Source organism: Camellia sinensis, chromosome 12 (assembly GCF_055761805.1).
Source record: "Camellia sinensis isolate YWXY chromosome 12, ASM5576180v1, whole genome shotgun sequence".
In the NCBI taxonomy this organism is placed as follows: Eukaryota; Viridiplantae; Streptophyta; class Magnoliopsida; order Ericales; family Theaceae; genus Camellia; species Camellia sinensis.
The window spans coordinates 97,938,066-97,961,270 of NC_138972.1; the positions used below are offsets into that span (position 1 = coordinate 97,938,066).

At 34.2% G+C, this 23,205-nt stretch overlaps 1 protein-coding gene and 1 pseudogene across 1 annotated transcript; both read left to right on the top strand.

Annotated features, from left to right (window-relative positions):
- The first annotated feature begins 1,763 nt into the window (after positions 1 to 1,763).
- LOC114312349 (glucan endo-1,3-beta-glucosidase, acidic-like) lies at positions 1,764 to 4,358 on the top strand. Its single transcript, XM_082897950.1, has 3 exons — positions 1,764 to 1,883; positions 2,929 to 3,314; positions 3,792 to 4,358. The coding sequence occupies exons 1-3, from the start codon at positions 1,820 to 1,822 to the stop codon at positions 4,356 to 4,358; spliced, it is 1,017 nt and encodes a 338-aa protein (XP_082754076.1). The 5' UTR covers positions 1,764 to 1,819.
- An 8,761-nt stretch (positions 4,359 to 13,119) lies between these two features.
- Positions 13,120 to 23,205, top strand: part of LOC114259796 (glucan endo-1,3-beta-glucosidase pseudogene) — a 34,615-nt pseudogene continuing 24,529 nt past the window's right edge.

Genomic DNA, 23,205 nt, shown 5'->3' on the forward strand with positions numbered 1-23,205 from the left:
TCAGATATTTGTAATCAATTGATCAAATCACATATATATTATAATAAATGGATGGTCTATTATTAAAGGCATATGTGATGGTATCACAATTGATATTGGATCAATTTAATTTTTTGAATAGATAATTTTTTCAATTGATTGTATGAGATGAACGGTTAGATCACCAAAATAGGTTTAATTCAATCCAATAATGGGTTAACTTCACTGTAAAGTTGAGATCTTCAATTTTAGCAAATCCAAACTCAAACGATATAGTCTAAAATTAAACAGTAAAACATTTGTATAAAATTTAGAAATACATTTAAAAAGATAATAATCTGTAATTGAAACATATGTTCTAAAAAATAAAATAAAATGAAACATACATCTTAAATGAATTTGAATCATATGTTAAATATTATTAATATTTTTTTACAAATTTTATTTATACAGCATTGTTCAAAATTAAACGAAAACTGTGGGCAGATATAATGGTTTGAATTTTCTCACGTCGCAATTGGACTGTAGGTTTGGTGTGTCTATTTTTGTGAGTCATTTCAATAAGTTGAATGATTCATTTTTTTTTTATGACTGACGAAGAGGATATTTATGTAAAAAATAAAAAAATAAACAAAAAAGAAAAAGAAAAAGATTAGATATCATTAATCATTCATTTATAGCACATTTGCATTACAAAAATGAATAGTGTATTATACTTGTTTATTTTCTTTAAGATTAATGTGATTCAGTTATATAGTTATCGATTTTCAATCAATTTGATTTTTTACATAAATAATCTTTTTATTAGACCTTACAAGATGAATAATTAAAATCATTAAAGTGGGCTTTGAAATGAGCTTATCAAGCCCAACATCTCTTCAATTGGATGCCCAACTGGAACCATTTTAAAAAATAAAAAACAGAAGCTAATTTGCTTTATTTATTTATTTATTTTTTATAGTGTTAAAAAAAGAAGAAAATTAAAAGAAATTTTCAATTTTTTTTTTTTTTTTTTGGTTTAGTTACCGATAAATTTTTTTTTTTTTTGTTTTGAACTAAACCTATAAACATATTCATTGTGTATTATTAGTTATTCAATTTAGAAGAAACATGATGTGCGGTGTAAGCTGATTGTTGAGTGATTGTCGCCCAACCAATTGACTCGTCGGTAAGAACTAATCTTCAAGTTCGGTCCATTGAGTTTGATCAGAGAGAGAGAGAGAGCGGGGTCCGGGTCCAAGGCTCAATTAAATGGTTTGGAAAATATTGAAAACCTAAGCCTTTTTCACATAGAAAAAAAAAAAAAAAAAAAAAAGTTGTTGAATGCATAAATTGGTGTCAAAATAGGCCACAGATTGCGGTAAAATCAGAGATGGAACTAAATTCCGCCGTTCGTCTAAAAATTTTATTTATTTTTTATTCGTGGCTAATTAAGGCTATGTGTTGTTTGAATTTTAAATTTGTATAGGTGAATTTATTTAGGATAAAAGTGAGAAAAAAAAAAAAAGAAGCTTTTTTTGAGCTTATTTAGTGTGAAAAAATGATGGAAACTACTTAGTAGTAGTAATAATAATAATAATAATAATAATAAATAATGGTGTCAAATGATTTTCGTATAGTTTTTTTTCTGTTGGACTTGTTCTGACTGACATACCATATTGAAGTTTTACTTTCAAAGAAGTGTTTTGAAAGGGGCAACAGCTTGGGTCCTCCAGACAGAGTAGCAGTAATTGGCTTTCTATATAAAGTAGGGGAGATTGTAGTGTTTTCTACATCATCTTCCATTTGAAAGAAAAAAACAATTGAAGTGTGGTTTTAGTTGTTCCTTTCGCTTTTAAAAATGGAAAATTTTCTGGTTTCTGTATTGCTACTTGTATTGTTTTCACCTACCATTTATATGACAGGTCTCTCTCTCTCCCCTACATGTCATACAGAGCATATAGTGATGCTATATGAACTATGAAGTGCATAATAAAAATGCTAACTTCATGCACACATAAACTATCTTCTATAGGAAAATATATTATTCTTTCAAATTTTCATAGAAAAACATTCACTAGAATGATGTGTTAGTAAGGATTCTAAAGGATTTGGCCGAACGATCAAAACTTGACAATAAGATTTAAGGTCAAATTTAAAGGGGCTACTGAAGGGTTACCTAACAATTAACTTCAGAGTCCAGATACTAGTTATTAAGTATCTTAATAGATTTTTTGTTTTGTTTTAAAGAGATAAATCTATAATTCTGCCACATCATTCTATATCTAATTTGTATATAATAATGTTACATGTACCAATTAATATATTAACTAATGCACTAATAGATGATGTGACATAATTTTAATGGTTTTCTGTATTTATAATAGGTGGCATAACACTAGTTAGTATATTAGTTTGTACACTAATTGGTGCATGTAGCACCACCGATTTGTATATAATATTTTTGTTTGTACATCATTACTGTCTTGTATATTTTTGTTTAATGATCCACTTTTTAGATTTGTTTGTTTAAGGGCATATTTGTATGTCTTCTTGATCTTGAATATTTGATCCATTCACTCACTTCACGTTGGAGCCTTTTCTTCTTCTTTTTCAAATGGGATGCTATCGGTTTAGTTATCTTAAATTCAGGAGTCAATAATTTTGTTACATATGAAATTTTTTCTAAATGGATTTATTCAAATTTAAAGATATGTATATATTGAAATAGTGTAAACAGTGAATGAGAGAAATTATATAATAAGCTTATGCTATTTTAGTAAAGGAGACAGAGTAGATAACACCTGATATGACCTATTTATATTCATTCATTAAAACTCAAAATGCCTAACATTATATTTCATAATTCCCGAAAAAATCACGGCACATCATTTCGTACGATTTTTTTGTACATTTTTTTTTGTGTGTGTGTATATTTAGCGTTTTCTCACAAAAATGTCACCATTACAGATGCACAATCCATAGGAGTGTGTAATGGACAACTGTGTGACAACTTACCATCAGATCAGGTTGTACAACTCTACCAATCCAACGGCATTGGAAGGATGCGAATGTACGGTCCAAATCCATCGACCCTCCAAGCCCTGGGGGGCTCCAACATTGAATTAGTCCTCGACGTCCCCAACTCTGACCTTCCAGCTCTCAGGTCCGATCCTTCGGCCGCATCACAATGGGTCCAAACCAATGTTGGAAACTATTTCCCGGGCGTCAAGTTCCAGTACATTGCGGTTGGAAACGAAGTGGATCCTAACAAAGCCGACACTGCTCAGTATGTTCAATTTGTCCTCCGTGCCATGCAAAACGTGTACAATGCAATTGCAGCCTTGGGTTTACAGGCAAGCATTTATTTCTAAACAAAAATGCTAGAGACATATGAGTGATTTGGTTGAAATTTTGGTAAATCATTTGGGTTCTAGCATAATAGCATTGCTTATTTCCAAATTAGGTAGTCTCACTCATGTAGGGTTTATTTTAAATAAAGAAGTTTCCTTGGACTAGCGGGTCAATTTATGAGATGTGAGCCCACTCTGGGCCTAATTTGGTGATCCGAATCATTTATCTTTTAGTGTCTAGTAAGTTGATTACTACTGTAAAAGAATTTTAACTTAATTAGATACCAGTAGTCACATAATTGGATTGCATTAGTTTCAGAAAAATAGATGGTATATTTTGAAATCATATGTAGGATTTAGATTTTCAAAATAAATTTGATTCCATTATATGTCTATCGATAATTTAATATGAATCATTTATTTAGATTATTAATATAATGTGATTATTCACGTTTTTTTTTTTTTTGTTGAATACAACAGGACCAAATCAAGGTCTCAACTGCAACATACTCGGCACTAGTAAGCAACTCATACCCACCATCGCAAGACTCTTTCGACGGTGTGAAGTCGTTCATGGAACCGATCATTCAATTCCTAGCCGCAAACAAGTCTCCACTGCTTGCAAATATATACCCTTATTTTGCATACAATGGTGATCAACAACACATTACTCTTCCATATGCCCGGTTCACTGCCTCAGATGATCAGTCTGGCTACCAGAACCTTTTTGATGCCATGTTGGATGCTATGTACTCGGCTGTCGAGAAGGCGGGCGGACCCGGGGTGGAGATCGTTGTGTCGGAGAGTGGTTGGCCGTCTGATGGCGGCAGTGCCGGAGCTACATTGGACAACGCAGGGACTTATTATAAGAATTTGATTCAGCATGTGAATGGAGGGAGTGGAACTCCCAAGAGGCCTGGGAAGGCTATAGAGACTTACTTGTTTGCTATGCTTGATGAGAACAAAAAGGATGGAACAGGGACTGAGCAACATTTTGGCCTATTTTCCCCCAACAAGCAGCCTAAGTACCAAATTGCTTTCAATTAGTTGAGATGGTTAAATTTTTTATATACATTCTATGTCTAGTTCCATAATTAATTTTTGTGTTAGCTGACTTAATAATTGTCGAGTTTTGAAAGAAAAATCAATAAGGCGGCCTAGGTTTATTTTTGGAATAAGAATCCTAACTAGGCGTGTATGATTGTATCTACCTATCAAGAAATTAAGAGATCAATAAGTTAGCACTATATAAATTTTGATTCCAATAAAAAAAGATTGTTTAATTATCTCCTTAAGGCTATGTTTGGTTTGAGGATTTGGAGAGGGATTTGAAAAATAAAAGGAAAAATGTGTGTGGAACTAGGTAAAATATAAGTATGTTTTATTCACATTTCATTTATCTTTTCCATTTTCTTTTTTAAATCCTTCCTCAAATCCTCACAACCAAACACAACATCGAGGTTATTTCCTACTAATATATTCATGTTACTTCTTATGAGCAATGTTATACTTTATAATATCCTTTTCGTTAATTGGTTGTTAAAACAAAAAAGAAGCAAATTTGAAAACATTTATATTTACTAAATTTATGATCAAAATGATATGATAGTGACAAATTTAAAATTTTAAACTATTTTGATAAATCCTTGGTTTTAAAATAATAAAACCAAAACTTGCTGCTTGATTTTTTTAATTTTTTTGGTTTTGTTTGTATAATGTCACAAAATAATTATATATAACGTGACACAGTAACTATATGAGTATCATGAATAACGTGTCCTCAACATTTTATTATTGATATGGAACGAAGGTATCATCACTTTGTTGATTTTGTTTATTTATTTTTTTGGTGAAAATTGCCTGGATATCTCGCATTGGGACTTGGGGTCATTATTGTCCGCAATGCACAAGTGACTGTTGCTGGTTGGTAGAACTCATTTTGAGTTCTATTTTGATCATTCAAACAAATCAATTTTTAGAAAATATCAAATAGAATATATTTATAAAAAATTAAATTGATTGGCTATTAATAACATCTTTATCAAAACACATTTGTACATTTCATTATAATACATTTGCAGATGCAAATCCAACTAAGACCATTATGATAAATCGTTGATGTATCCCTAACATATTTATTGGGTGCCTCTATTTATATCATAAAATTATCTCATTACACCTTTTATTTTTTAAAATTTTATTACAATTTTATTCCTATTTAAAATTATTAAAAAATACTCATATCCTAGAAATTATAGATTCTAATTTTTCATTCCATCCACACTTTCGGCATCATCATCATTTGAATGGTTTTTTTTTTTTTTTATTTTTTATTTTTTATTTTTTTTTTTATGCACAAAAAAGAACAAAAGAAAAAGAAGAAAAAGATTAGACATCATTTAATCACACGTTTAGAGCACATTTGCATTATAAAAATGGATGGTGTATTATACTTGTTCATTTTCTTAAGATCAATGTGATTCAGTTATTTAGTTATTGATAGTCAATCAATTTAATTTTTTACATGAATAATTTTTTGAGTAAATATCATTTTCCCCCCAAACTATCACTCGTTTTTCACGCGCACCTCCATACTTCTATTTATTTCAATTTAGTACCTAAACTTTCTACAAATTGATCAATTAGATCCCTGTCGTCACCTTCTGTCCACAATTGGACGGAATGTGATGAGCTGTCCCTCTGAACTATCTTTTGGAGGGAATACAAGTGGGTTTCCCGCCATATGCAACCTCTCCATTCTACTATATAACAAAGGCAAGCTCCCAACCAAAAAAAAAAAAAAAAACAGAGCATCTGTTTGGTGTTTGGTGGTGAGAGAATGAAGAATAGAGGGCTAAGAAATTTGGGAAGATCGAGCTCAACTGAAGGAAGATGGAGTGCAAGTGACATGGAAGACCTGAGATGCATTTGTTGTGGAAGACGAAGGGTGATACAAACATCATGGACTGATGCAAATCCTGGTAGGAGGTTCCTTAGCTGTCCCACAAATGGTTGTAATCAGTTTACCTGGGTAGACCCACCTATGTGCTCACGGGAAGTGCAAATCATCCCTGGGCTGTTGAAGAAGGTCAACAAGCTAAAAGCAAGATTGCAGACAAGGAATAGAAGAGAGAGAAAGCTATGAATATGCTTGGCTGCCTCATGGTGCATCATTTTATCAATGTGGTTTGTAATGTAGTGTAAGAAAGAATGTAATAGGAAAGGACTATTATGAATGAATAAATGTAATGGTGGGAAATATTATGAATGAAATGTAATGAGGAAAGTATTTTGAATGAAAAATTCAGATTTTGTGATAAGGTTTTACTCTTAAAAAAAAACAGAGCATCATAGCCTTTGTCTGTTCCTTAAAAAACAATTTGTGTTCATCCTTACAAAAACAGGGCATCATCATGTAATTAAAAAAAAAAAAAAACAAAAGTTGTTACTTTAACTATTTGTCATCCATCCATCAAAATAACTAATTGGTGCCTCTTTGAATGGCCCTTTGGCAACCAATGAATAAAATACCTATCACTGACATCCTTCCATCAAATGGAAACCAATGAATAAAAAGCCTATCACTAGCATCCATCCATCAAATGGCATTCATTCAATGAATAAAAACCTATTAGTGGCATTCATTCGAAACACACAATTGGAATCCATCCATGTAATGGCAACCAAAACCAACACAAGCTACATTTACATAGAAATGAGGAGTACCATCCATTAAAATAGAACATCATGCACAAAAGCAACAGTCATAAATTTGTCATTCAAGTTTTCAAAACACACAATTGTTTGTGACAACCAAAATACTACCTTTACATAGTTAACAAGTTAAGGGCAACCATGCCAAACAAAAAATCATTACATGTACAAAAAGCCCCAATGAGAAAGTCATGTAGATGCTTCCTTCTTCTATCCAACAAAAAAAATAAAAATAAAATCAAGTGGATGCTCCAGGTGCTCTCTCTTTCTATCTAATGGATGTTGATTTAATGCCACTAGCATTGTACACTAGCTTGTCTCTCCACATCATTTGATCCTCCTTTGGTGTGCTGGTTGAACTCATCGGAGATGGAGTTGACTGACTTCCTTGCAGCACTCTCCTTTTAACCTACAATAAGATTGAATTATTCACAATTAAACACAATCAAATATAGGACAATTAAGTTACTATTTAAAAACAGAAGAAGGAAGAACACTGACAGCCAGTTTCTTCTGTCTCATGTGTCTCTTGACCTCAGGTGCTTCTACACTTAATTGGCTCTGAGGTTGGCTTGGTTCAGTTTGGCTCCCCTGAGGTTGGCTTGGTTCAATTTGGCTCCCCTAAGGTTGGCTTGCTTGCATGTATCTGAATTTGCCCTTGACCTTGCAACTCTTTTTGTTGTGCCCCACATTCCCACAATTATTACAAGTCATTTTAGTGCCCTGCGTTCCTAGCTTTGTGCCTTGAATTGGTGCCTCAGTCTCCTCTCTTTTATTTTGTTTAGGCCTCCTAGCTCTCTTTTTCACATCAGGTGGCAACATCTTTGCATACTTAGTTCTTGGCCACATTTCTCTACCATTAATAGGAGTCAACATGTTGTCATACATCTTCAGATAAGTCTCCACCTTATAGTACTGATGAACATATTTTTCTGGTTCTTGACCCAAGAAATTTGTAGCAGCCACAACATGGGCATATGGAATGCCTGACAGATCCCACTTCCTACAGCCACAAGTCCAAGCTTGCAAGTCCAGCTTGTATTGCTCACCATATGGCCCTACAACATCAAATTTCTTATTGCCATTCCATCTAGGAATCCATCCACCTGCATCCACTTTCATTTTCTCCAAATGATTTTGAATCTTAGGACATATAGGACCATTGTGTCTTTACATTGCATATCTTTTTTTTTGAACTATTTCCATCAACAACAACCTAATCTTCTCTAACATTGTAACAACAGGTTTACTTCTAGCTTCCAAGATGCTTGCATTGAAGCACTCATATAGATTGTTTAGCAAAAGGTCACACTTTGGAAAAGTATTGAAGTGGTTCATACTCCAATGAATTGGTGGTCTGTCAACTAGTCAATCATATGCCTTACAATCAACTTCTTTAATCTCTGCCACCACTCTGGTAAATGCAGGAACAGTTGTTGCTCTTGCAGCCTTCCACAATAGATCTTTTAGAACCAACCCCTTGTGTTCACCCTTAAAATTGTTGTAGAAATGCCTCACACAAAACCTGTGTGAAGCATTTGGGAACAACTCAACCACTGCATCAATCAAACCCTTTTGTTTATCACTCATGAAGGTATAACAATGAGAGTTTACAATATTCAAATCATGTCCTAGCAGCTCTAGAAACTACAACCATGTTTTTTTCTTCTCTTTCTCAACAATTGCGTAGGCAAATTGAAATAGGCAATTGTTTGCATCTATCTCAACAACGGTCAAGAGAATACCACCATGTGACCCCTTCAAATTGTAACGCCCTCAAAATAAACCATAAATCATACATTCTTAACATGATTAGACGTAAGAGAGTAAAGCATTATTTCATTCATCAGAGTATTCATTTCAAAAGTATTACATGTTGACATCAAAAGTTAATGCTCTACGGGCTTACAACTTTCCAAGCCAACACTTGGTTACAAAAGAAGAGTACTAACTCTTAATACAAAATAAGCCCTTGGCTTGATTTACATGCAATACACAATTAATCACAAAAAGGAAGCCTTCAGCTCCCACAACCTCCCAAGCTACATCCTTGGAGGCGGCATGTCGCTTGTACCTGAAAATAATGTCCCATATAGGGTGAGCCAACGCCTAGTAGAGATATGCTAAACATAATATGGGCAATAACTAAAACATTAGTATTTGATAAATGTTTAACTGATAAAAACCAACATACAGTACAATCCAGTTCCATAATCCTTTACTTATCCAATTCTCAACTTATAAACACGGCTCAGAACCTGGCCAAACAACTTAAATGAGACTACATCTCATGCCAACAATACTTCAAACTGTCATTTTACGGAAATTACGTCCGCGGGATTCGACACCCATGTATAATTATTTTCTAGTTGCCATTTTACAGAAATTCCGTCCGCGGGACTCGGCACCCATGTATTTATATTTTCGAATTTGCCATTTTACGGAAATTTCATCCGCGGGACTCAGCACCTATGTCTAATATTTTTAAATTTGCCATTTTACGAAAATTTCATCCGCGGGACTTGACACCCATGTATTCGAATACTTATCATATACAATGACCAAACAATACACATATTCGCTGTATTATTCCAACCGTCATACTCAATGACATACTCAACTTGATTAGTTTTAATTCACCTAATCATCATGCAGTGTCTACAACAATGAAGACTATCCTCCACCGATAGCCCAAAACAATTATTTCTAAACTGATAATAAATGCATCAACAGATAAATTATCAACAATTCTCAAAGGTGAGTGATTATTAAATCCAACTCCACCATTCTACTACATAATGAGCCAATTTCATTATTCCCAACTCAATTTCATATTTCTATAACATTCCCAAATTAATTATGTAAATTAATTCATAACAAAAATTAGGGCTTTCTCCCATCTTTCTCAACATTGACCAAAAGGCTTGAATATCAACAATGACCTCATTTGAGACCCAAAATACACATGTAATGGCCCAAAGAACAAAACCCCTCTTTAAACAATTGAAACCCTAACACCTAAAGATACCCAACTTCAACATGATTTGAAAGTGCTCCAAACCCCAATATTTTTCGGATCAAAATGTAGCCCTCAACAAGCTCCACACTTTTTACAAAGGCCCAAGGATAGAAGATCACTCCTACTAGATCAAACCCTAGAGAGAAGTTGGAGTTTTAGAATGAGGTGCTCTCCAATGGAGGTTTTGAAAAAGTAAGAGAGAGCAAAAAAGTCAAAAAGTGATCCAAAATGTCACTTTTCGGACTGATATAAGAGTCGCCCCGCTCGAGCATGGAACTCCCCGCTCGAGCATCAGACACAGACTCACGCTCGAACGTCAAAAGCGCCGCTCGAGTGCCGGATGCACACTTCCAGAAGTTTTGCAGACCATGGTCCCCGCTCGAGCGTCAGACTCCCCGCTCGAGTAGAGGAACAAAATCAAAAGGGCTCGCTCGAGAGTCAAAACCCCCGCTCGAGCGTACGACGACCTGTAGAGAAAAATACTGGGAGATGAATATTCACGCTCGAGCGTCAAAACGCCCGCTCGAGCGTCAAAAGCCCCGCTCGAGCGTGAAGGCCAAAATCTAGGCAACAACCTTTGGTTTCTAAACACAACCAACCTATTCCAAACCTGCCCAACACAACCCAAGACTCAAATATAAAGAGTAAAGGATGAAAATGAGAATAAGACAACAACATAACCACGGAACCAAGTCCGGAATACAATAAACAAAGGAAGGAAAAATCGGGATCACTATACAAATGGCATTCATTAACTCCTATGACTGGCCTGCAAGCATTCATAAAAGCTTTCTTCAATGGACCCTAATACAAGCACAACCTTTTGAACTTTGACTCTATATTGCTCCCATCAATAACCCTTGGATTACTCCCTTCATTAACCTTTGGAATCTATTTCACCTTCATGCAGACTATTGCATCAGGATTGGTATTCCTAATCTCCTCAATGTAACTGCATAACATTGCAAACTGCTCAGCTGCAGTACCCTCTACTTCTGTCAACACCTTGTTTTTTGCCCTTCTCACTTTTTGTAAGTCAACATTCACATTGTGCTAACTTGAAACAGTGTCCGCCAATGACTGAATTGGCCATGTAGGATTTAATCTAATTCTTTTAAAGTACCTATTGACAATCCATTTGGAACTCACATGTGCCACATTAAAAGACCTATTACAAGTGTGCTCATCAACAAGTGTTTTGATTCTATACAACCCATCATGTTTTACATATGAAGCATAACAAACCCAAGGACAACCAACTTTGCACTCCGCCCTCACCTTTTGTTTGTCATTCTTGGTAAATGTTATATGTTTGCCCTATTTAATTGCATACTCCTTCACAGTATCCCTAAACATATCATGACTCTTGAACTCCATACCAAGTTTGAATTGAGGATTGTGCATATCAGAGTGAACATTAAAAACAGGGTATTACCTCCTATGAGAAGTACTTCCTTTATCAAATGAGTTGTCAATACTTCTTAGCTCATCAGAGAAGCTTCCAAGGCTTTGTAGGTCATCAACTGCCTCAGCCATTGCATTCTTACTACTTCATACACCAACAACTTCTAGCTCTTTTTCAACATTAGCCTCATACAATGCATCATCATCAGAAAATCCATAGTCACTATCCTCATATTTCTCAAACTCATCAGATGATGAAGAGTCTGAGGGTTTTGGATCATAGTCATTACTATCTTCCTCTTCTGCTACATGTATATCTACAAGTACTCCCTTTCTCTGACTTTTTTTTGTACTTGACCCTATAACACCATCCATTCCTAAACAACCTACATAAACCTTTACTACTCTGTTTCCATCCACAAATGTCTCCAGCCTCATCACATCTTCATCAGTGTTAATCAACTCTAACCCAGCACAATAATTAAGCTTATAGTAATAGATGTTACATCCAATGCAGCCTACTTCTTTGGCCATATTATCCAACTCCACAAGTGATATTTCATTAGAATTACAAAAGTCAAAATAACTTATCAATCCACCACTATAAACCCTCTGAGGATTATAACTAACCAAACCCCCATGATGCATTTTCATTGTGAAATAACAAGATCCTTTCTCTGCATTTTTAAATGAAAAAATATGCTATTATGGACTAATTATACTAATAAATAAATAAATTTTTTATTAAACTACTATTACCATAAGACAATTCCAGTTGAAGAAATCCATGTATGAATACATTAAAAAAAAAAATTGTATTCTAAAAAATGATTTAACTAAATTGATTTTTAATAAGTATTACATAAAAATGAGTTTCTTTTAAGGACTGATTAAACTAAAACTAATCAAGTATTACACTATTCAAGTAAAACAATTACGATTAAAAAAATCCTTTTCAAAGACAAACATACAAAGATGTATTCTAAAAAATGCCAAATCAAAATAGTATTATATCAGAAATCGATTTTTCATAATTATTAGCTTCAAAATTAAACAAATATTAAAAGTAAATACCATAAACAATTGGTCGCTTTCTTCTCTTGCCATCCTTCTCTCTTCGAACCCAACCCATGATTCAATGTTAGTACATGCCATTCGTTCATTGATGAACTTTGATTTCGATTTCAAATCACGAATTTGAAAACCTTAAAACCGATTTTGATCCCAACGAAGCCTTAATTGAACTGTCTACTAAACCAACTTATTTTGTAAGGAAACCCTCTTATATTCCCTCCAAAAGATAGTCAGGGGAACAACTCATCACATTCCGTCCAATTGTGGATAGAAGGTGACGGCAGGGGTCTAATTGATCAATTTGTGAAAAGTTTAGGTACTAAATTGAAATAAATGGAAGTATGGAGATGCGCGTGAAAAACGAGTGATAGTTTGGAAGATAAAATGAATAATTCAGACCATCAAAGTGGACTTTGAAATTGGCTCAGCAAGCCCAACATCTCTCCGGTGGATGCCCAATTGGAGCTATTTTAATAATAAAATAGAAGGTAATTTGTTTGTTTGTTTATTTATTTTTTTATAGAGTTAGAAAAATGAGAAGAAAATTAAAAGAAATTGTCAATCAATATTGCAGATGCACAATCCATAGGAGTGTGAAATGGACAATTGGGCAACAAATTACCATGGGAACAAGAAGTTGTTCAACTTTACAAAGACTACGGCATTGGAAGGATGCGAATGTACGGTCCAAACCCATCGGCTCTCCAAGCTCTGAGGGACTCCAACATTGAATTCATCCTTGATGTCTCTAACCCCAAGCTTCGTGATCTTGCTTCCGATCCTTCGATGGCAACGAAATGGATCCAAGACAAATGTGAGAAATTAGTTTCCCAATGTTAAGTTTCGGTATATCGCGTAGGAAACGAGGTGGATCCTAATGGCCAAATGGCTCAGTTTGTTCTCCCTACCTTGCAAAGCATCTACAACGCACTTAGGCTTCCTTTGGGTAGTGGGTTGGCTTTTTGGGTTTTTAGTTTTTTTGGCTATTTTAGCCTAGGGCTAAAAAGCCTAGTTTGGGAAGGGCTTTTAGCTTTTTTGATTTTTTTGTGAGAGAAAGAATGCAATGATTATGGGTTAGATGTGATGTTTTGTCCTATTAGGCTAAAAAGCTTATTTTGTTTTTTGTGGCTATTTTAGCCAAAAAAGGCCACAAAACCTTCTTCCCAAACATAGGCTTAAAGCAGTTGGCTTACAGGTAAGGATTGACTTAGAGTGGCGAGAGGAGGCGATCAACCATTACAGTTTAAAAAAAAAAAATACTTTTACTGTAGTACTGTTAATTATTAATTATTTTCAAATTATGTAGGCTCTTATTTAGATATATATATTTTTTTAAATTTTAATTGGTCGGCATCTCTTAATCTTAAAATTAAAAAAAAAAATCTAAGTGGGTCTAAATATAAAATTAAAAAAATTAAATTAATTTTTCATAACAAGTATTGATTGCTGACTTTAACTTGTCTTACCATTTATATCTTTTATAATTCAACGTCAATATAAGAAAATATACTTGTGTATTCATTTTCCTGGATATCGGACCGAATCAAGGTCTCAACTGCAACATCCATGGCAGTTGTAAGCCACTCGTACCCGCCATCAGGGATGGAGTGAACGGGGTCGGGGGGCCCTTGCCTGATAAGTTTTCAAGCTTTCCTGCATATGTAATGAAATATTTGGAATTGAAACAATATAATTCTATTTGGGCCCTCCCAAATTCTTCATGTTTTACTATTTCATTATATTTAAATATACATGCCTCCTTCAAATCCTTTCTATATTGTAATTCATTACCATTCATATATTAGGTGAATTATGTAACATATATTCTTCAGTCATGGTAATATTTTTTATTTGTATTTTTGTAATGACAAATCATTGAAGTTCAAGTTCCTATATTACATTTTGAGTATTCTCATTGTTGGACAATAATTTAATAATCCCGGAGCACCTTTCAACAATGTCTATATGGTGTTTCAAACTAATCATGTAGTGAAAGTTTTTATGAGTTGACATGACAACTCACCTTAGTTAGATAGTTGAGAGACAAATGATAAATTTCACTGGTTCATCAATTAGTGTGTGTTTTGCGATTTTTCATTTGATTGGAGTACCACATAACACAATATCATATGTTACTACACTAGTACTAAATATTTTTTTTTCATTATTTATTAGCTTAAGTTTAGAGCTAAACATGAACTAAAATGGTTCTTACATTCCAAAAAAATTGAATTCATAACTAAATTAAACTATAAAATCTAATTTGGTTCAATTCGATTCTACAATTTCAAAAATTTTATATAACAAGAGATATAATATATATTTTATAATAGTAAATAAACTTAGAACTAGTGAATTTGAGTTTTTTGCTAATTTCACAATCAAGTCTAGGTTCAAAATATGCACAAGTATATACATATATATTTTCCCTCATGTAGTTAAATACAAAATTATTTTTTTTTAAAAAAAGTGACAAACAAATATATCACAGTTTGATTCAATTTAAAATCATTGAAGCCATAAAACTGCAACCAAAACTAATTTGAATAGTTCTAACATTTTCGAAACTAAGTGCCGTTTTGGGAAGTTTTGTAAAAAGCCACGTTTTTTATCTAAGGGGAAAAAAGCTGGCAGCAAAGAACGCAACAAAATTCATTTGGGGAGAGATAAAAACGCAAGTGGTAAAATTACAAATTGGGGCCTATGACAAAAAAGTAAAAAAGTAAATTTCTTATGTTAGGTAAGGGTATTTTGGTCATTTTAATTTGATTTGACATCATAAACAAATATTAAACCAAAAAGCCAAAAGCCAGTTTTTTACCAACTTTCCAAATCACTTTCCAAAAAGCTAAAAAGCTTGGTAAAAAGCCAAAAGCTAGCTTTTTACCAACTTCCCAAAACACCCCTAAGACCAAACCAAAACTAAAAAAACCGGGCCAATCCAGTGGTTTATTGGACGGGTGACACAACTCCAATTAGGCCCTAGACAAAAAAATGTATGTATATATATATATAATTCTGTAATATATTAATTCCTTAATATCTATTTTTAATTATTGACTCTGTAGGAAAAAACTTATTTGTATTGTGTGAAACACATAATCATTGTACCAAATATATTACCAAATTATATAAAAAAAAATATAAGTTGAAAAAATGTAAATTGCTTGGGTAAAACTAAACCAAACCAAACCATATACAGAGAATCAAAAATACTTATAGAGAAACAGAAAGCTTACAAAACAAATTGTAACAATTTGGAAACGAAACCAAATGTGATCAAGACTTGTGTTAGACACAATTTCCTCAACTCAAATTCGTCCTCCACTATGGTGCTCATGAGTTTTTATTAGACGTTCGTCCCCCAAGATACAACGATCGAACCTTACAGAAGCAGTATTACCACGACAAGTCTGGCGAACCTTACTGTGCAGAGTTCTCTTAAAAAAAGACAAAGTGCAGAAGAAAAGAAACACAAGATGAGTTCAATTTTATGAATGAATGCAATGGGGGTCTATTTATATAGGTGAATTAGTGGCTCTTTGAAAGATCATGGTGACTTTTCAATGAAGTGACACATCTATGAAAAGACACAACTCTTCTATGGAATAGGTGCAAAGAACATGCATGATTGTTCTTTCAAACAGATTCGAATTTTGTATCGAATCTGATTCAATTTTGGCCCAAATAAATAACAAATAAATTTAATTTTACATGAAATAAATTTCGTCTTAATACCATACTCAGAGGGTACACTTTGGAGTCAATTTCTCATTCACCTATTAATGATTTCCAAACTATTTTTCCAACAATCCACCATATGAATGAAATGGCGGAAAAGTATGCAAGACTCAATGCAAACGCAAAGAGAATTCAATTGGGAATATCCTGCATGGGGATAGGTAGCTTTTGGTTTTGAACCGTCCTTAGCGAAACACTATTAGACTTACTAGCTAATCAGTGGACACGATGCCTTGAACTGTTCAGAATAGAATTCATACAAAATATCTCCAGACATAGCTTAGTCCTCACGGTTGTGCCCGTTTTGGCCTTGGGCATGTCCTGGTGTTTTATGAGTGTTTTAGAGAATTTAGCCTTATTAATTTTCAAATTATCAATTTTCAAAGAAGTGGCCCCTTCACACTCATATAGGTGATCCTTATTTCAAGTCTCTTAAATTCTCTTTTTGAAAGATACCCCTATAGGTTTTTCAAGATATAAGTGATCATTAAAAGCATAACTTACCCTAGGAATGGATAGGAGATGGACTCTCTTTTAATGATTTCTAGTGAGTCATCCATAATTCGATTGTCCCTTTAAACCTAGATATTAGGATCTCTAGTTAGCTAGATTGGGTTACCATTATGGAGACTCGAAATTTAATAGGCTTTAATCACATTCCCCTTGATGAAATTTCCCTCATTTGCTCTCTAATCAAACCTTTTGTTTAGCTGCCGCTATTTTTTTTTTTAACCTTCTCAATTATATATCATTGAATAGTTAGTGGATCCATTATATTGTTCTCAAACAATACTCACAACTGAGATTAAATGTCTTACGATATTAAATTTTTAAAAAAGTTGAGACTTACCGTTACTCTGTGTCACTCTCATATCTAAAATCAATTAATAGACATATAGAGATGTTCCCTAAGAGTTAACAAAGTCATTTTTGTTTCTCCTCAAACTTTGTCTTAGATAAAGAATTGAGATCCTTTGTGGACCTATCATCGGAACCGTTACTTTAGTAAAATCCTCCAAACACCTCCACACTAATAAGTATTTAAGAAAACCTCGTTTTCTTTCTTGGCGCATAACCTTGCAAAAGTATCAATACACCCCCACAATTTTGATATAAATCAGAATATAATATTTCTTACTTATTACTTTCAGGTATCAGAAATAGAAAATTTGAAATAATTATGACTACATAAGTCACAATTAATGCTATGAGAAAATCATATCATCATAAAGATTTCACTTAAGAACCAAACAACTCAAAAACCTCATTTGATTGTATGCATTCAAGGAATTGTATAAATCCTTCTAATGCATTCAATGAAGAACACTTATACCTCTAAATTAATATTCTACTTCTTGAATTTAAGTATTTCTTGTTTGATTTTTTGTGGAATGATTAGGAGACAACTCTACTTCTCTCCCACACATTTGTGATACTGCAAAAATTAACACAAAAAATATAACTCATTTTCGAACAAGTACCATTATTACAACTATCAATACATACTCATGACAAATGTGTATTTGATGCAAGACATATAGCTCATTACATCATTCCATCACTTTTATAATGCGTAAATAAACCCTCATGAAAAGTAACTGCTTACTCTTGAATTACGAGTTTATACTAAACACAATAGGCGACTTTTATTCAGTAAAAATAGTTGGATACCTATTATAACATATAAAAGTACTTGTGTAACGCCCCAATCCTTTCATATGCCATCGATATTGTCCACTTTAGGTCACACCCGCACGGATTTGTTCTTTCCAGTGGGTCACCCATCCCAGAACTACTCCAGCCTAAGCACGCTTAACTGGGGAGTTCTTTTAGGGATTTCACCACTTGGAAAAGGTCTCGATGCTACATAAGGGTCCAAGTTTTTACTTTTATAGCCTAGTAACTCCCCCTTCACTCTCGATATGGGACACCGGGACCTTACAATCCCCCCCTAGTGCTGCACGTCCTCATGCAGTAGCCTGCCAGCTCACAAGCCCGCCCACATGCACCGAGAGACACTAGAGGCCCACACTCAGTACTCTAGAGAGTCGGCTCTGATACCATTTGTAACGGCCCAACCCCTTCACATGTCATCGATATTGTCCACTTTGGGCCACATCCGCACGGATTTATTTTTCTCAATGGGTCACCCATCTCAAAACTACTCCAGCCTAAGCACACTTAACTGGGGAGTTCTTTTAGGGATTTCACCACTTGGAAAAGGCCTCTATGCTACATAAGGGTCCCGATTTTTACTTTTATAATCTAGTAACTCCCATTCCATTCTCGATGTAGGACACGGGGACCTTACAATCCAAACTATCACGCCCCAAAATTTGAACAATTAAATATTAAATTAGGACTAAATGCCAATCAATATTCTATCATCCAAATCCTAGGGGTGAAACAAAATCTAAATATTCTAGTCTCCATAAGGTTTAAATAAATTCTCATACTCAAAAGATAACAAAGGATTTAAAAAAAACTAACAAAACGCTAACCAAACCATCCACTATAATTTCATAACTATCAAATACCTCCAACATTAAAGTAGCAACAACTAGTCAAAACAAAAATAATGTAACGTTGAAAAACAATCCACAATGCCAAATTGTCAAAATACTAAGGTCATAAAAAATAATAAATACATAAACTAATATCAACCCTAAGCTCAAGAAAACCAAAAAAAGTTCAAAAGACATGTCCTACTATCATAGTTATTTCTTGTTGCCACTATAGTCCCAACTAATCTTGCAAAGGAAGTTCGGCTGCGCTCAAACAGAAGGCACCCAAGTTGCCAAGAGACAAAACGGGTCAGTATACAGGTATACTAGTATGAGTATAAGATTTAACACCCATGTGTCCATCAGACACAAACAAAAATACATTTAATTCTTGTTATGAGACAAGACAAGTAGTTCCATCCGCATCGAGACGAATGTGTAGTGTCTCGAGATACGATGGCATTTAGTTTCTTACCCGTACACAACGAAATATAAATTGAGTATAAAATAAACAAAATAGAAATAAAAATATGGGGGGTCAGCCCTGCATAAAAAGTTAGTAAGACCCACCATTCCGCAAAAAAAATTAAAGTTAGTATAATTTAATCATAAGTAACTTGCAGAATAAGTATAAAAATGCACTGTTTCATGCTTAAATAATTCGAATTGACCAAAACTCAAAGAACAAAAGTTGTACAGAATCAAATTTCTGGTAGAAATTGAATAGGTTGAGAGAAAAACTTAATAGAAAATCTTAAACGAAATTCAATCGAAAAATCTATAACTGAAAACGAAAAAAAACTTCTGTAAGATGAATTTTTTCGGAAAAGTTCAAAACACGAAAAGTATTCAGAATAATGTTTTACTTTAGTTTAAGCGAAATCAATAAAAATGACCTCGTTCCGTGGGTTAAAACAACCTATAAAATCTACATTGCTAAAATGAATTAAAACTACTATAACCAAGATCATCCGATTATAAGTTTTAATTGATCTTTTTAATAAAAATTTAAAACACAAAAGTTGTCTAGAATCACGTATACATGCCTCTGCTCAAATTTCATAATTTATCGGGGTTGTTTGCTATTTTTCAAGATGTACAAATCAATACAATTCACACTATAACAATAATTTTATATTTAATTCTTTGTACCTTAACTCCACCACTTCGGTCTATCACTTCCGACCTACACATATATCCTATGTGCCTCCCGTATACCTAACACCGCTCCTGTAACAACCCCAACCTCTGATTAACGTTAATCCATGATTAATTATGCCTAATTAGCAATTAAGGTGAATTCTTCATTGAACTGCATGTGTGTGATGCATTGTTTTTGTCTATATCTATTAGGCGTAGAAAGATCTATTCATGTTTTAGTTTCGATTTGCGAATTGAAAGCCTTATCAGCGTTCGAATCAGAAATTGACTTGATTTATGTGCTAATTAGGATTTATAGAATTTTATGGTAGGTTTAATTTAAATCTGATTTGGAATGATTAAATTAGAATAAATGAGGTTAAATTACATTAGTTTGAGTTTATTTTATTCTTGCCATTAGTGGGCCACTTTCAAAAGTATTGTTTGAGGCTTAATTCATACACTTTGATTCACCACTCTTCTCCATCCACAAGACCAAACCGAGAGAGAGAGGGAGAGTAGGAGAAAAGTTTTGATTCAACAAGAGTTGGTTTTGGAAGTTAGAAGAATTTAAGGGAACTTGCAAAATTGAGTTAGCATACTTGGAATTCAAGACTTAAGGTAGGAAATTCATTCTTTTAATTGTGGATTTAAGTTGTTCATGCATGAATTCATGTAAATTGAGCTATAAGATGTGAGAATCAAGCTTAAGGAGTAGGGAAGTAGGTCAATCCATGCATGCATGCATGTTTCATCACATTTTGAAGATTGATTTTCAAGAATTCCTTCATCCATGTGTTGAGTTCACTCTAATTTTGGAAACACATTGAGTTTCATGTTATTTAATAGCATTTGATCATGTTTTGGAGAGCCTTAGCTCAAAAATGTACATGCATGTTATGTTCATGAATTAATTTTGAGTTTTAAGTTGAGTTTGTGCATAATTGGTTTGCTCTTGGGCCATGATTTCTTGAAATGATTCTTTAAACATGTTGTGTTATGAGTCTTCGTGTATTTCTTCAAATTATAGGCCCATAAAATTGAGTTTGATGTTTCAAAGGTCGAATTTGAGCTTAGTGATCAAATCTGGAAATTCCAGAAATTTGATCCACGCTCGAGCGTGGAACTTTACGCTCGAGCGTGCAGTTTGAGTACATGCACTTCCGCTCGAGCGTCGAGTTTTACGCTCAAACGTGGAATGCATATACCCAGAAGTTCTTGTGTTTTGCAGTCCGCTCAAGTGGGGGAATCTACGCTCGAGTGAGGGTCTGAGTCTCACGCTCGAGCGAAGGTCGAGCGTCCGTCGAGCGTGAAAATCATGCATCCAGTACTTTTTCAAAAGTTTACAGTCCGCTCGAGCGGGGAAAGTCACGCTCGAGCAGAGCTTCATTGTCTACATGTCCGCTCGAGCGGGGAAAGCCACGCTCGAGCGTGGACCTTATTTTCAGCAAGTTTCAAGAAATACTTTCCAATGCATTCTTGCATCCTCATTCCATCCTAGGCATTCCTAGGCCACGTTTAAGGCTCCATAATGAGGATTAAAGCTTAGAAACACACTGAGAGCCAATGAAGTAAGTTATGTACAATTAGAACGTGTGTTTCAAGTGTGTGTCTGTTATGTGTTATGTAGGTCACGCGCCGCGTACCGTTTGACCAATTTACTCTGTCTGTCTGTCTCAAGGCCAACTGTGAGTAATAACTTAGTAAAGTTATGTTCAACTGTATTTACTTTCTGTGTGATAAAATAGGATATGTTTTCTGATGTGCTATATTCTGTACAATAAATGATTGTCCAATTTCTGATATGTAATCGTGACATCCTTAGCATCATGTGATATCTGTTGGCTGTCACCCGGTATCGGAGGTTCCATCATGGAACTTAATATGTCTGCACTCTGTTACCCGTACTGGAGGCTCCATCATGGGGCTCAGCGTGTTTATTCTCTGTTACCCGGATCTGGAGGTTCCTTTATGGAACTGGTTATTCGTAACCCTCACGTGTCTGTATCTGTTCTGTATATGTTCTGTTAATGCTAATGGATGTATCACGTATACTTAAGCATATGTCATGATTTATGTATATGATCTGGAAAAATTATGAATTTGATACGAAACTAAATTATGATTTCTGAATCTGTACGGTCTCATTCATTAAAACCCCTTTACTCTGTTATTGTTCACTGAGCTTTCGCTTACGGTTTATATTATGTATGTAGGTGAGCCGGCGCGTGATCAAGGCCAGAGTTAACGGCCTTCATTTTTGTTTTTGTCAACCAACCGTTGTGCCTCCCAAGGAGGTTCCGATCGAAGTCTAGTTACATGGCTATTTTTGTACTTATGCTAGTCTCAGTCTGTTTGGTAAAGTCAGGTCTTGGGAATTACACTTTTGTAAATGTTTTGTAAATATTGATATCCTTCAACCGACACGCTGATGTGTATATATAAGTTTTGAAATATTCTGTCCCATGTATGTTATCACAGCTCATTGGACCTTGTCTAGTTTGTATAATTGCTTCCGCAGCCCCTTATTATGTACTGATCTGTTAAGAGACCTTTGGTAATCCACGGATTACTGGCCGGTTACGATGCTAAACCTACAGGGGCGGGTTTGGGTCGTGACAGCTCCGAAGCTAAGCTTGCACGGGGATATCGTCTGCGAGTTTGACCCGCACTCCCCGAATGGTTAGCATATACGTACGCGCGTAAATCAAAGTACTCGTTTACTCCTGAGACCGAGGCAACAATATATATACAAAACATCTCACTCATGAGAACAAATATAACAATGCCAAGCCTAAGGCATTCAAATATATCTCATAATCTTCACTTTTTTTTCTTATACACTCTTTCTCACCGTCACTCAAATAAAACAACAATCCATAGAGTCATGGTGGAGTATAAAGAATTTATCTATGGGTTCCAAGTTTATTTTAATTTCATAGATTCATAAGTGTGATTACATCCACAAAATAAATATATACAAAAACCCTAAACTTGCATACACAACTAACTAAAGTAATTAAAATCAAACTATCATCTTCACACAAATACCAAATACATATAAAAACCCTAAACCTGGTATACACAACTAATCAAAATAATTAAAATCAATCTATCATCTACATACAAATACAAAATCCAACCAACATCAAATAAATAAATAAAAACAATGAATTAAACATAAATCAAGAAAAGTAGGTTTTGTACTCACTTTTTTGAAGATCAAAGAAATATTTAGAGGATTACTGAAACCACCAAAACAAAACCTTAACCCTTTTCTTCTTTTTTCTTTTTCTTT

Bases quoted from the DNA above. Each gene is read 5' to 3' on its own strand.
- LOC114312349 (XM_082897950.1), top strand. From the start codon at position 1,820: ATGGAAAATTTTCTGGTTTCTGTATTGCTACTTGTATTGTTTTCACCT. The intron at 1,884-2,928 runs GTCTCTCTCTCT...TCACCATTACAG, and splicing joins ACCTACCATTTATATGACAG to ATGCACAATCCATAGGAGTG. The intron at 3,315-3,791 runs GCAAGCATTTAT...TGAATACAACAG, and splicing joins TTGCAGCCTTGGGTTTACAG to GACCAAATCAAGGTCTCAAC.